Source organism: Chiloscyllium plagiosum, chromosome 19, assembly GCF_004010195.1.
Source record: "Chiloscyllium plagiosum isolate BGI_BamShark_2017 chromosome 19, ASM401019v2, whole genome shotgun sequence".
Lineage (NCBI taxonomy): Eukaryota > Metazoa > Chordata > Chondrichthyes > Orectolobiformes > Hemiscylliidae > Chiloscyllium > Chiloscyllium plagiosum.
The window spans coordinates 45,402,321-45,414,345 of NC_057728.1; the positions used below are offsets into that span (position 1 = coordinate 45,402,321).

General features: G+C 35.5%; 1 protein-coding gene across 1 annotated transcript in view; it reads left to right on the forward strand.

The window, feature by feature from the left end:
- The window catches only part of lrriq1 (leucine-rich repeats and IQ motif containing 1), a 180,313-nt gene extending 169,192 nt beyond the window's left edge, over window positions 1–11,121 (forward strand). The window contains exons 25-27 of the mRNA XM_043709694.1: window positions 5,032–5,092; window positions 5,577–5,697; window positions 10,660–11,121. Of these exons, the coding sequence (XP_043565629.1) occupies window positions 5,032–5,092; window positions 5,577–5,697; window positions 10,660–10,784 (307 nt within the window). The 3' untranslated portion in view covers window positions 10,785–11,121. The remainder of the gene's footprint in view (window positions 1–5,031; window positions 5,093–5,576; window positions 5,698–10,659) is intronic.
- The last annotated feature ends 904 nt before the right edge of the window (window positions 11,122–12,025 follow it).

The window sequence follows — 12,025 nt, forward strand, 5'->3', positions numbered from 1 at the left end:
GCACAGATTCTTAGAGGCAGGAGGAAACAACATCCAAAGAGATTTCAGAAGAAGGTTAGAGGAGTTCTTTGGTGAATCTTGCAACTCACCTGGATCCTCGCATCTTGAGACAGCTACAGCTCAAACAAACTGGAAAAAACCTGAACTGGGAGAACTGGCCACTCCCCTTCCATTGTTAAATTAGACACTTCCTGGACTCTTTGGCACCTCTGCCTTTACGAATTCCCTTGGGGAAAAAAAAACCAAGGACAAAATAACCTTTTTAACGTGACAGCCTCATCACAATATTAGAAACTCAAGAACACCTTTTTTTGCAGGAATACTTGATATCCCTCACTCTAATTCTGTTGTTCACCTGTGGAAATGTCACAGTTGAGCCTTCAAATTCCGTATGACCGGGTGAGGATTGGGAATCAGATCCCTACTAGCTTAACCCTCTCTCAGTTGATTACAGCAAACATTTTTTATTTTTATTGTGCTACAATCACACTTAAATTAAAACATACTTCACTAGAAAAGGAAGGAGATCTTGAGTGAAAGAAAGAGGGAATTTATTACCTAAGAACTCTAAGAAAACAGAATACAAACCCCACATAAAAATTCAATGAAACACCAAGTTTAAAAAGGAGAGTGTCTGGTACGGACAATGAAGAAAAAGATATTGAAATTAAAATGTTTTTAGTGTCCTTATGGTTTTGGATTCTTAGCCCATGGCCATAGTTGTTTAATGATTCGCTTTTCTTTGTGGCAGCAATTTTTATCTGTAACTGTCTTTTGTGTTCTTGATGAGTGGAGATTTTCCCAATTTGTTTTTTTAAGCCAGGGGCTGTATTCTGAGGTGATGAGAGAAACCAGCAGTTGGAGAAAGAGAGAGGGCAAGAAATGGTTCCAGTTCTTGCTTACAAATCTATTTGTTTGCTTTTTGTTGTGTTCTGCTGTTCAAAATCTGTAGCTGAAATATAATTTAGTGTGTGTTTCTCAGTCTAACTCCATTGTCTTTCCAAGCTGAATCACCGAGCTTTTAAATTACTTATCTGTGAAATTATCATGAATGTGTAAAGTAAAATAGGATGGTGACTCAGTTATCTGGTTTTGAGTTTTTAGATTAAAAGTGATTTCAGTGTAGAAGACTTTGTTTATTTCATGTGAATCCCATGAAGCCTGCCTAAAACTTTGGTCAGGTGACCACTGCAGCCATTTAGGTCCATGTTACTTCCTGTTTAAAAACCATTTCAATCCATGAAAGGTCTCAGGTAAACCAATCAGCTGATAAAAGATAAAGTGATAGTCAATGTATACCACTATTGTAACACTTTCTTAATGTTTTCACTAAATACCTTTTTTGCAATACCACATCATAGTTCTTAAATGTAAACAGTGTCTAGTCCTTGAGATTCTGAGTCTACCTTCGAGAACTTGCTAGCATCTTGAGACTGATACAGAAAAAACAAACTGGAAAAAAACCGGAATATTTGAATTTGAGACTGCAATGTTGAATGTAGGTCTAGTAGGTCTTGAGAGAAAGAACTGACTTAGCAAGGGAGAGGAATAACCAGAAAGAGAGGGAGTAATAAGGAAAGGGTGAAATCAGGAGGCCGTGGAGTCGTGGTACTGTCACTAGACAAGTAATTCAAAAGACCAAGCTAATGTTCTGAGCATACTGGTACATATTCAATGTGAAATTTGAATTCAATAAAATCTGGAATCAAAAACTAGCCTCATGGTAACCATGTATTTGTAGCTGAAATAAAAGCACATCTGGTTTAGGATTGAAATCTGCCAACCTTACGTGGTCTGGTCAATACATAATTAGCTCTTAACTGATCTGGGTAATTAGGGATGGACTTTAAATATTGGCTTAGTCAGTGACTCCCACATCCCATGATCAAATTTAAAAATTGAGAAGCGGATAACAGTAGTTTTAATGTGGAGCTATCATTAGGTAAGTCATTTCTTGCTAATTATTCTGAATTTTGAAAGAAGCAAGGAATCCACAAGCGCCTATCATAATTAATATTGAATCAATCAAAAATATGCTTGATGAATTACATAAGGATGCGCAACAATGAATGGTCACTCACTCTCAAGAATGTTTTTATTTACAATGATTCAAATTTGTGGCCTTAAAATGATAATTATTTTGCACACAACTTTGTCTGATGAACAGAATAAGGTGTTAAGCTTGGTATTACATTCCGTGGGATGGGCAACATGTTAAAATAAGGAGGGTGCTCAGCCCACCAAATTCCCACCTGCCCCAAACACACCCCATAAAATAGTGAGGCAGGTTTTTCCAAAATCAGCATCCATCTCACCATATGTATGTATGTAAATAATTAAGGACGAATTGAACTTGTCTGAAATATCCCAGAAGGCCATTCAATCACTAATGGCTTTGATTCAAGAAGAAGGTCCACCAATGAGTTCATTAGGCAACCTGGGTGGTTAATAATTATCATCCTTGCCAGAAATGTACACATCTTAAGAATGAATCCAAAGAAAGGGCATGAACTCAATACCAGATAGCCATCTTTGGTAATTGTGTTCACCATTTGTACTTGATATTCCTTTATTCTTCTAGTAGAAGTGTTAGTTTATATTAAAATTGTAAGATAATATCATACAAGCATATGAAAGATTTGTTTGTTCAGTTTGATTTTAATTTGATTTGCAGGTGACTATAATCTTAATATTTGTGCATATAATTACTTTACAAGTCTAGGTCAGAACTAATTCAGATGAAAGTCTAAGCTGATTTACTTCACTCCTGCAAAGTGACAAACTGGAATCAGCAAGAAAGGTGCAAGAGATTTAAATGATTCGAATACTACTCCATATACTTGAAAATAACTTAGAAGTTCTTTATTTCGATTCTACCGTATTCATTCAAATCCAGCTTATTTTTAACATGAATTTTCCAAATTAATCTTCATTGTATATTCTGAATCTTGATCTGGGTAACTTCATTTCATCTTGCACCCACTGTAATGCTGAGTTTAAAAAAAAGGTTCCTAGCTACAGGGATAGGAGTGAAAGGGGTGTGTGCGTGGTGGCTGCGGAGGTGTTGGTGGGGCCTTGGGTTGTTAGTGGAGTGTGGTGTAACTATGAAGGTCCATCATTTTTGGTAGGGGAGGTCAATAAGTAGCCAAACTGTACCCTTCTTGCACTGATTTTAACCTAAAGCTAGAATTCAAAATATATATTTTTTTATTTCAATTTCCTGCAGCTGAATGCTTGCCATAACTTGTCCTGAAAAGCCATTAGACACGCTGTATAAAATGTCTTTGGTGCCCCTTAGGCTTCTTGGGAGCGATCATGTGCATTTTGTTACTGTGTGCTTTTGTTGTCTTGTATTCACTTATCCCAACAGAGCACATCAAATGGTAGTCATGCATTATGTGAAAGTATATTAAACTGCTGGTTTAATTAAAAACTTTGGATTTTCACCAAACAGAATCATTTATTTAGGATGCAAGTTTTAAAAAATGTTTTGTTTACATTCATGTGATTAGAATTCTGGTGTGAGGTTCCTATTTTATCCTTACGTTTATAACATTGAAGCAATCTCAAGTTTATTTTTTAAAAGTATATCTTCAATCATCAACAACAAACTTCCTTAGACCTTACTGAACTCTAAAAGAACTTGAAGAACTGAGTTTACTAAGGACTTGGGGAAGAAAAGATCTAACACCAGAAGTATATTTGGATCAAGACAAACAATAATCACACAGTACTTTTATGGTTAATGAATGTACACACCACAACTTATACAGGCAGGTAGAAGGCATTTGTCCATCATAAAATTTTGAATGTTCTGGCTTTTGATGTAAAACGTTTCATGCAATCTGCATTGAATGTATTAATGTGTTTGCTCATTAAGTTGTTGAATGTACATATTTGAAAAATTTGGGACTAATAATGACCAAAACATAATCTATAGTTTCATGATGCTACCTAATTAACTAATACTTCTCAATAACTTTTATTATTTCTGTGAGAGTAAGTATTTTTAGTCACAAAATGCAGCTCAGCAATGCAAATGTGAGACTTTTTTTACTTTAACTCTTTTAGAGTTTATATAGTATTTATATTCACATGCATTGAATTAAATACTTCATGTTCTTCCAAGATTCGGACTGAATTTAATGTGCACCCGGGGGAGGCTGGTAGGTCAAGGGGGGTTGTATTTGAGGCGGAAAGATGCAGATTGGAGCTCTCATCACTGCCCAACTTCCCTTGATTAAGTGTGTCAGAAAGGGTGGGGATGCGCTTCCTGCACAGAGGCCAATCGAGACCCTTAAATAGCAGACCGGAGCAATGCCATGTGAACAATCCATCAGGTGAACCCTGTGGCCTGGTGGGGACCCTCCTTCTCCACCATTTTTAGATTAGTAATAGGGACACTCTAGAAATAAAGCCCTTTCCTTTGTCATCTCACTTTCATCCAGAGGCTTCAACGATGGTTCTTCTGGTCACCATCACTGCATTTCTTCCATGTGTACTACTTGCGCTCCCAGTCTCAGATTGATGAGCAGTTCCCAAGGGTGGGATATCCACCTTGCACTGAAGGGTCTGATGGGCATTTATCCCAGTGGATTCAGGAACATTGTTGACAGCTAAGCACCCTTGATGGGACTTCATACTAACTGGGCTCATGAAAGTGGCTGTGTCAGTGTTGTCGCCGATCCTCCAACATCATTACATTGGTCTTTGTGATCTGTGGCAACAAAAAGAGCAAATAGTATTGCTACAGAAGTATGACAATTTACAAACTTTCTACTGAGTTTTCTGAAGATTACTGTAACTTCCCAGTTATATTAAGTTGTTGATCAGTTTGCTATAGACAAAATATAGCACTACTAATTTGTGCAATGTATTGGTAAATTGATTCTATATATAAGTTTTTGAGTTTATTTCAATACTATGTCATTTCCAAGTTAACTATACAAAACTGTGCAATTCAATAAGCTGACATATAAATCAGCATGTTGATCTTTTCTGCTGTGCTTGCTTCCCTTTTTTGTTTTCCAGTCATCACTTCCTGCCAGAGCTGGATGCAGATGTACTGAATGGTGGCCGGGTTCAACTCATGGTAAGAACTTGCCTCCAGCTCTAAACCAGTTTAGTGCATGCAGAGTTCTATATGAATGGACTTTAACACTAAAATAGCAATATGTTATTTCACTGCTAATCTGTTGTACAGTTTGCTTCTAAAAGTGTAGAATGTGAGCATAGTGATTATCTTTTTTATTCTATATATTTGGATTCTGCGGGTGCCTTTGTAAAATTCGACATTGCAAGAAAGGTTTGCTTTAGCATACTAGGAGGTTTCTGGTGACGATCTATTCAAAAATTAACTTTTAGAATATTAAAACAAAAAATGTCCTCTGGTCATTGAAAAAGCTTTTGGAATAATTTTGAATAAGCTGTAATTGAGCAAAAATGAATAACTGCATATTTGTCTCCCCATCAAGTCACAGTAAGTAAACAGTTATTCGTAAACAGTTTCTACTTCAAAACTATATAGAATGATTTATGTGCAAAACAAATAATTTACTTTTGCTTTGTTGTCTTAGGCAAGTCATGTAGGTAAAGAATGTTCAGATTTAGACATTGTCTCTGTGTCCAGTGGTAGTACTATAAATCAACCAAGTGATGGATTTAATTATAGTCATCGGCGCTCATCAGGTTCTACACGTAAGTCAGCAACCTGCATTCTTTGAATTTGCCTTTCTTTACCTCAATTGCTGAGATGGTCCAGATGTTTGAATTATAACATTTCAGTCTTTTTTGGAACTTAATTTGTTGCATCTTTATCGTCTAATGATAGTACAGCATAAATTATACCTATAATGCAGCTGCTGTGATATATTTCTAGTTCATGAAATATCACAAATGGTGTTGCCTTTAAGGCAAAAGGTGGAAGTACATTGCATCTACTCATGCAGTTCATTCTAGAAAATGGAGATAGTTCTTTGAAAATTAGGTTCTTCCAAGTTCAGTCTTACTTGATGCCCTGCATATTCTGGAGTTTGTCCAAGATTTGTTAGCCAGTTGTTCAATGCCAAATTCTGTTCAAGTTCATATTGCACCTATTTCAGTTCTTTGTGGTGAGAATAGCCATTTTGATTTTGTTTTCTGACTGAATATAGAACTTTTCCTTAATGCCCTTGAGTGAACCTAATTTGCTACTTTTGGACACTGTTCCTGGTATGTAAAAAATGCAAGATTAGAACACAGCTCTGTAGCAGAGGTAAAGAACAAAACTTTAAAGAAACCATTTTTAAGAGCTATACTTCAGCAATTTGTTTGCATTTTTAATGCAGAAAGTCAGAGTGTTATATAATAGTGCTAACCATGAAAAACTGATAATCCAAACCATACTAAACTATAGTATCTTCTTTGATTCCACTAGCAGCTACTGGATTGTGACCCATACATAACTAACAGATCAGTTTCTATTGAACCTGGTTTACATTGGATATTATTTGAATTTTTTTTATCCTATTCTTGTTGAATTGTGCTGTTACTTCCACCTTTCCAAAGATCAGGATGTTCTGAATAGCCAAAGTGAGGGAATAAGCTTAACAAATTAGTCAAGAAAGCGAGTGTTGTCGAGCCAGTTTTATAACTGTAAGATGACACCGAAATTTCCAGTATGGCGAGATGGGCCACCCATGCACATTCTGCACGTTGCCTTGAATGTTGGGAAAGAATCCAAAGAGGCATTCACGGCTCGTGCCCAAACAAGCACTAGCCCGTTTGCTTGTGCAAATATGGATCTAAAATCAATCTGAGGACTTTCCTGAAACTGAGCTATTTTGAAATCAGTTGGCAAAAGTCCTGCGGCTTTCAGAAGCAAAAAACTGCTTTAGCATTTTCAATATAATGTCCACACAATCCTTAACAAACTGCTAGATACTGTCACCATAATGTTTTGTAAAATAATGATGAGCATTAATGAGGGTTTTGCAGTTGATGTCATGTTGCACTTTGACACGCTATAATCGACTTGTCAGCACAATTAAAGGTCATGGATTAAAGGGGCACTGGCAGCAGAAAAGACAATTGATTGAGGGACGGAAAGCAAAGTTTGGAGAAAATTATACATTAGTGTTCCCCAGGGATCAGTATTAGGATGTCTGTTTATTTTGAAATATACTAATAACCAGAATGAGAGCATAACTTAAAAGTTCACAGCTCATATATAACAGAACATAACTTAGAAATATAGTGAGCAATGAAGAAGATAGATTCAGAGGGACTTTGACAAACCTGATGTGGTATGTGATATTTGACCTTGTGAAATATGAAGTTATCTATTTTGGTCAGGAAGAATTAAATGAAGCAATACGAACTAGGTGATACAATTCTAATGATGATACAGGAACAGAGACACTGGGGAGATACATAAGTATTTGAGGATGCAGGACAAGTTGAGAATGCTGTTTCAAATAAAAATGCTATCCTTGATTTTATTAATAGAGAAATTGGTCACAGAGCAAGGAAATGATACAAATCCTTTATAAAACCCAGGTTAGGTCTCAACTGGAATAATGTATTCAATTATGGGCATATTTAATAAGGAGAAATGCAGAAATGACTGACTGGACTAGAACCACTTCAGTCAAGTGGAGGCACCTGGAGAAGCTGGAGTTGCTTTCCCTAGAAGAGAGAAAGTTAAGGGGCTTTTTGATAGAGGTGGTCAGAATCAAGAATGTTTTTGGTAGAGTAAATAAAAAGAAACTGTTTCTAATGGTGTAATGATCAGTAACCAGCCGATATAGCCTTAGGGTAATTGTCAAAAGAACCAGTGAAACACGGGTGAATGTTTTTTGAACACATTGTGTTCTTATGATATGTTAGGTAGTGCATTGCAGGGTGGTGTTAACAAGAGAATTGAATGATAATTTGAATGAAAACATGCACAAAATATGGAGAATGATCAGTACGGTGAGATTAATTGGATTGATCTACCAGAGTAAGATATGCGGGACTGAAAGGCCTCCTTCCATGTTCCACCATTCAATTGAATCATTTTTAAACAAGTAAGGGATCAGTGATAGTTGTGAGGCTTGCAGAGATGGAGGGGAAAAAACTAAAGGGGCTGTCTCTAATAGGCTGGAGGACAGGAATGATTGTGATGTAGGGATGTTAGTATAAAGCAAAAGAGCATGGCAATAGGATGATCAAGTAAACAAATTAATTTAGAGAAGCTGTAAATGGCAACAGCGGAATCACTTGTCCAAAACTGGAATGTTAGAAAAGTATTGTAATTGAAAGTGTTGATTTAGATATTATAAGCAGCCTAGCTGACAGATTAAAAGCATTAATGGACTTTGTTTTGATATTACGAGTTGTCCTAGTCTCATCAGTTTCTGGGGAAGGGGTTCCAGAATTCCACTACTACTTATGTGAAGAGGGTCTTCATTATCTGACATTATCCTGACAAACCGTTTCTGATCTGAGTGTTATACCTCCATGTTCCAAACACCAGAGGAAATCATCTACCTCCTCCCAAATCCTGTAATCATGTTGCTTATGTCAATTGTATTAGCAGTTAATACTCACATGCGCAATCTATGCAACCAATTAAGTCCTTCTATAATTTTGGTAAATTGGACTGCATTCCCTCGAAGACCTGTACATCTTTTCTGAGATGCGGTGCTCAAAACCTAATGCAATACTCCAAATATGGTCGAACCAGCTTTGATTTATCTGTAGCGTAACTCCTATTTCTTTGTATTCTATTCCTCTCAAGAAGTAGACTAACATTTTGTTACCAAATAGATTTATATTTTGGACCTATCCACTGGTTACTGGTAATTTCCAGGCATGGACCTTTTTAATTTCTGTTTTCATTCAGTGAAGGCCTTTGGGACATTTTCTTATTTTAAACATTTGTAAATAAAGATTGTAATTAAGGTATGGATAACAGGCTAGAGAAATAAAACTTGGTTGCCTTATTCATCAGTCACGCATCCTTGTACTTGTGAAAAACGTTAAGTAAAAATAGTAGAACTAAACAACGGGGAATGAGACATTGATGGAATTGACCTCTACTTTATAGTGGTATAAGATTGATTGAACAAAAAGGAAGTAAACAAAATATTTTAGTAGTTATTAAATATTTTAAAACTGACAAATATTTTCCTCGTTTGATTTAGTGATTTTGTAAGTTATTTTAAATGAATTTATGAACTTGTTAAAACTAATACTCAACAGAAGATATTGGAGTTAAAAGTTAAAGTGTTTGTTAATCCTGGAATGGAAATGTTTTAGTTGCATGATAATTATGTTCATGTCCAGCCAATATTTCCAATGACATTTAAACTACTTTGCTGAGTACACTCATAGGAAATCTGGATGTTGACTACATATAGTGACCAGAGCAAACTCCCTACCCCGACTACCTATGACTAGTTAAAAGTATGAAAATTGGGTGGGAGCAGTGTGCATACTTAGATATATGTTTTCACCAATGGGACATCAAAAGCAGTTGTTTGGGGCAGGAATAAAAATCGTTCCTTAATGGACAGATTTTATCAGTACAAATTCTGCAAACATCTTAATGCACAAGGTATTGTGTGATCTATTTTAAACTCATACTCATATATGGACTAAGATATAAGTTTGCTGATACATTTTTTTCCTGAAGTTTACTAGAAGATGCAGCTGTAAATGTTTGAAGAGGTCATTCCACGGACACAGAAAAAAAACTTAAGGCATGACAGGAAATAGCAAGCGACCTATTTTAGAAGAAAGCTGCCCTTCTGAGAAGGATTTTCCTGAAGGTCTTGCATGACAAAGATACTACACAGGGAGAAGAGCACAGGCCATCTCCGTCTCTATATTAAATAGGCAGCACCAATACAATAATCTGATTTAACTTGCTGCAGTGTTTCATTTGACTCTTTCCTTGGTCCTGCCAGATTGATTTTGATTTTTATTTTACTTAAATCCATAGCAAATTCATGACATGTTTTATTTGCTAGCTCATGGATTTGAAAGGATGGTGCTCATTGCTCTGACAGTTTCAAGTAGTGTGTATTATTATAATTTGGATTGGTCGATATGTTGCGTATGTCAGTGTTGATAGGTACAACTAACATAATTCAAGAGAAATGTTTGGTACTTTTCAAGTCAGTGTGCTAAAACAAGAGGATTTTTAAAACACATGAAGATTTCTCAAAATTCCCCCTTTGAAGTAAAAGAAATGTTCTTCTGGCTTAATGATGTGATGCTAGTTGATCAGTTTGTTATGTAAATGAAGTACTTGGAGAAAACACAATGGACTTTCTAAATATCTTTCTACACAGTAAAATTACAACGTGCATAACAAAGGTATCAATAAAATCTTACATAAACCAATGCCTTGCTTAGTTGGTCATCTTACTTCTATGTAAAATATAAATATGAAGTTAAGCACACTAACAAAGGCATCTTATTTGGGCACCATGTCATGGGTTAAAATGCTAAAGTACTTTAGGTTGTAAGATATATATCTGTGCATTCTTAAAATTGTGCGGGGCTTGTTTTTATTTCTGTTAGATTCTGGGCAATTGAATCGATATTTGGAACACTATATTTTACATGTTATAATGGTTTATGGATTTTTATTTATTTAGATAATATGTTTGTTTTTAATCTTAAAAATAGAAACTATTGCATCATTGAAAATTGGCACCAAACCTTTGAAGCAAGAACGCATATCTTTCCGAAGCAACCAAGTACGGCTCAGCACAGGATGGGGAAGTGGCAAAAGACGAGGAAAAACTTTATAATCATTTTCTGCCTTGAGGCAGTGACAGTAAAAGGTCATAGATGTGTTCATAATCATAAAATCTGTGTGTTAAAATTTAAAAATCTCATCAATTTTCTTCACTTGTTATGAAGAAATTTAAATTCGATGTATAAATGTGGCCATTTTACTTCAATGATAATTGTTTGACTGACTTGTTGAAAATAATGATTTGGCATATAAATTGCATCTGTAACTGTTAAGTGTTTTAGCTCCTTTGCTTTAGTCTAAATTGATTACTGTAAAATTGCTGACTCCACTAGTGAATTTCACAAAGATAATAAAAGTAAATATGTGAAAGCAATACATGGCCAAATACAGCGGAGTAATTCTTTATCCACTAGGCACATAATGAGCAAATTCTGTTGACAGAACTGATCCTGAAATCTCATCAGTATGTCAGATCTGAATGTTTAAAAGGTATAATACTTTTAAAATATTTTATGAAGGGGTGTCATTAAAAATACATCACTCCCCATAGCTTAACTTTATAAATAACAAAGATCCATAACTGTTCCATGAGACAGTGAATTCAAAAGTCCTTCACACATGAAATAAAACTATTTGTATGCCAATATCAGTGCTCAATCTATATGACCTCAACCTATATGTAGTAATATTATGACTTATAATTTAACAAGTGACATACCTGAATCACCGCTTGCAGGTTTTTTTTCCTCTAATCTACATTGGGAAAAACAATTCTGCTCAATCACTTCACCGTATGTTTGTGGTTCATTTAAACACACTTTATTCATACAAGTATTATTTTAGAGGAAGTAACAGTACCTGAACTGAGTATTTTGTTTGGGGAAAAAAAACCCTTGAAGTTGGATTGAAATCCATCGCCGTTTTTAAACAACCTCTGCAAAATTCTGTGCATTACAAACATAAAAATCCAAGAACAGAAAATGACATTAATGTGACCTTGATTTCGTAAATTTTACAAAACAAACAGCCTTTAGCTGTAGTTAGTGTAATCTTCCTTTTAGATAAGTATGTTTAAACTTCCCGTCCGGGAATGTGAGTGAATTTGGGATGTTTTAAACTGACGAGGATTGAAGTGCCTTGTGGACATTTACATTTGGACATTACAACTACACAACATAAGAAATTGATAGTGGAGTAAAGATCAATAGTGAAGTGTAACTTTCTCTTTATAGTAAAAGAGTTTGAAACAAAGCTTACCGTGTTCAGGAAGACACCGCCTGCATTGTACTCTGC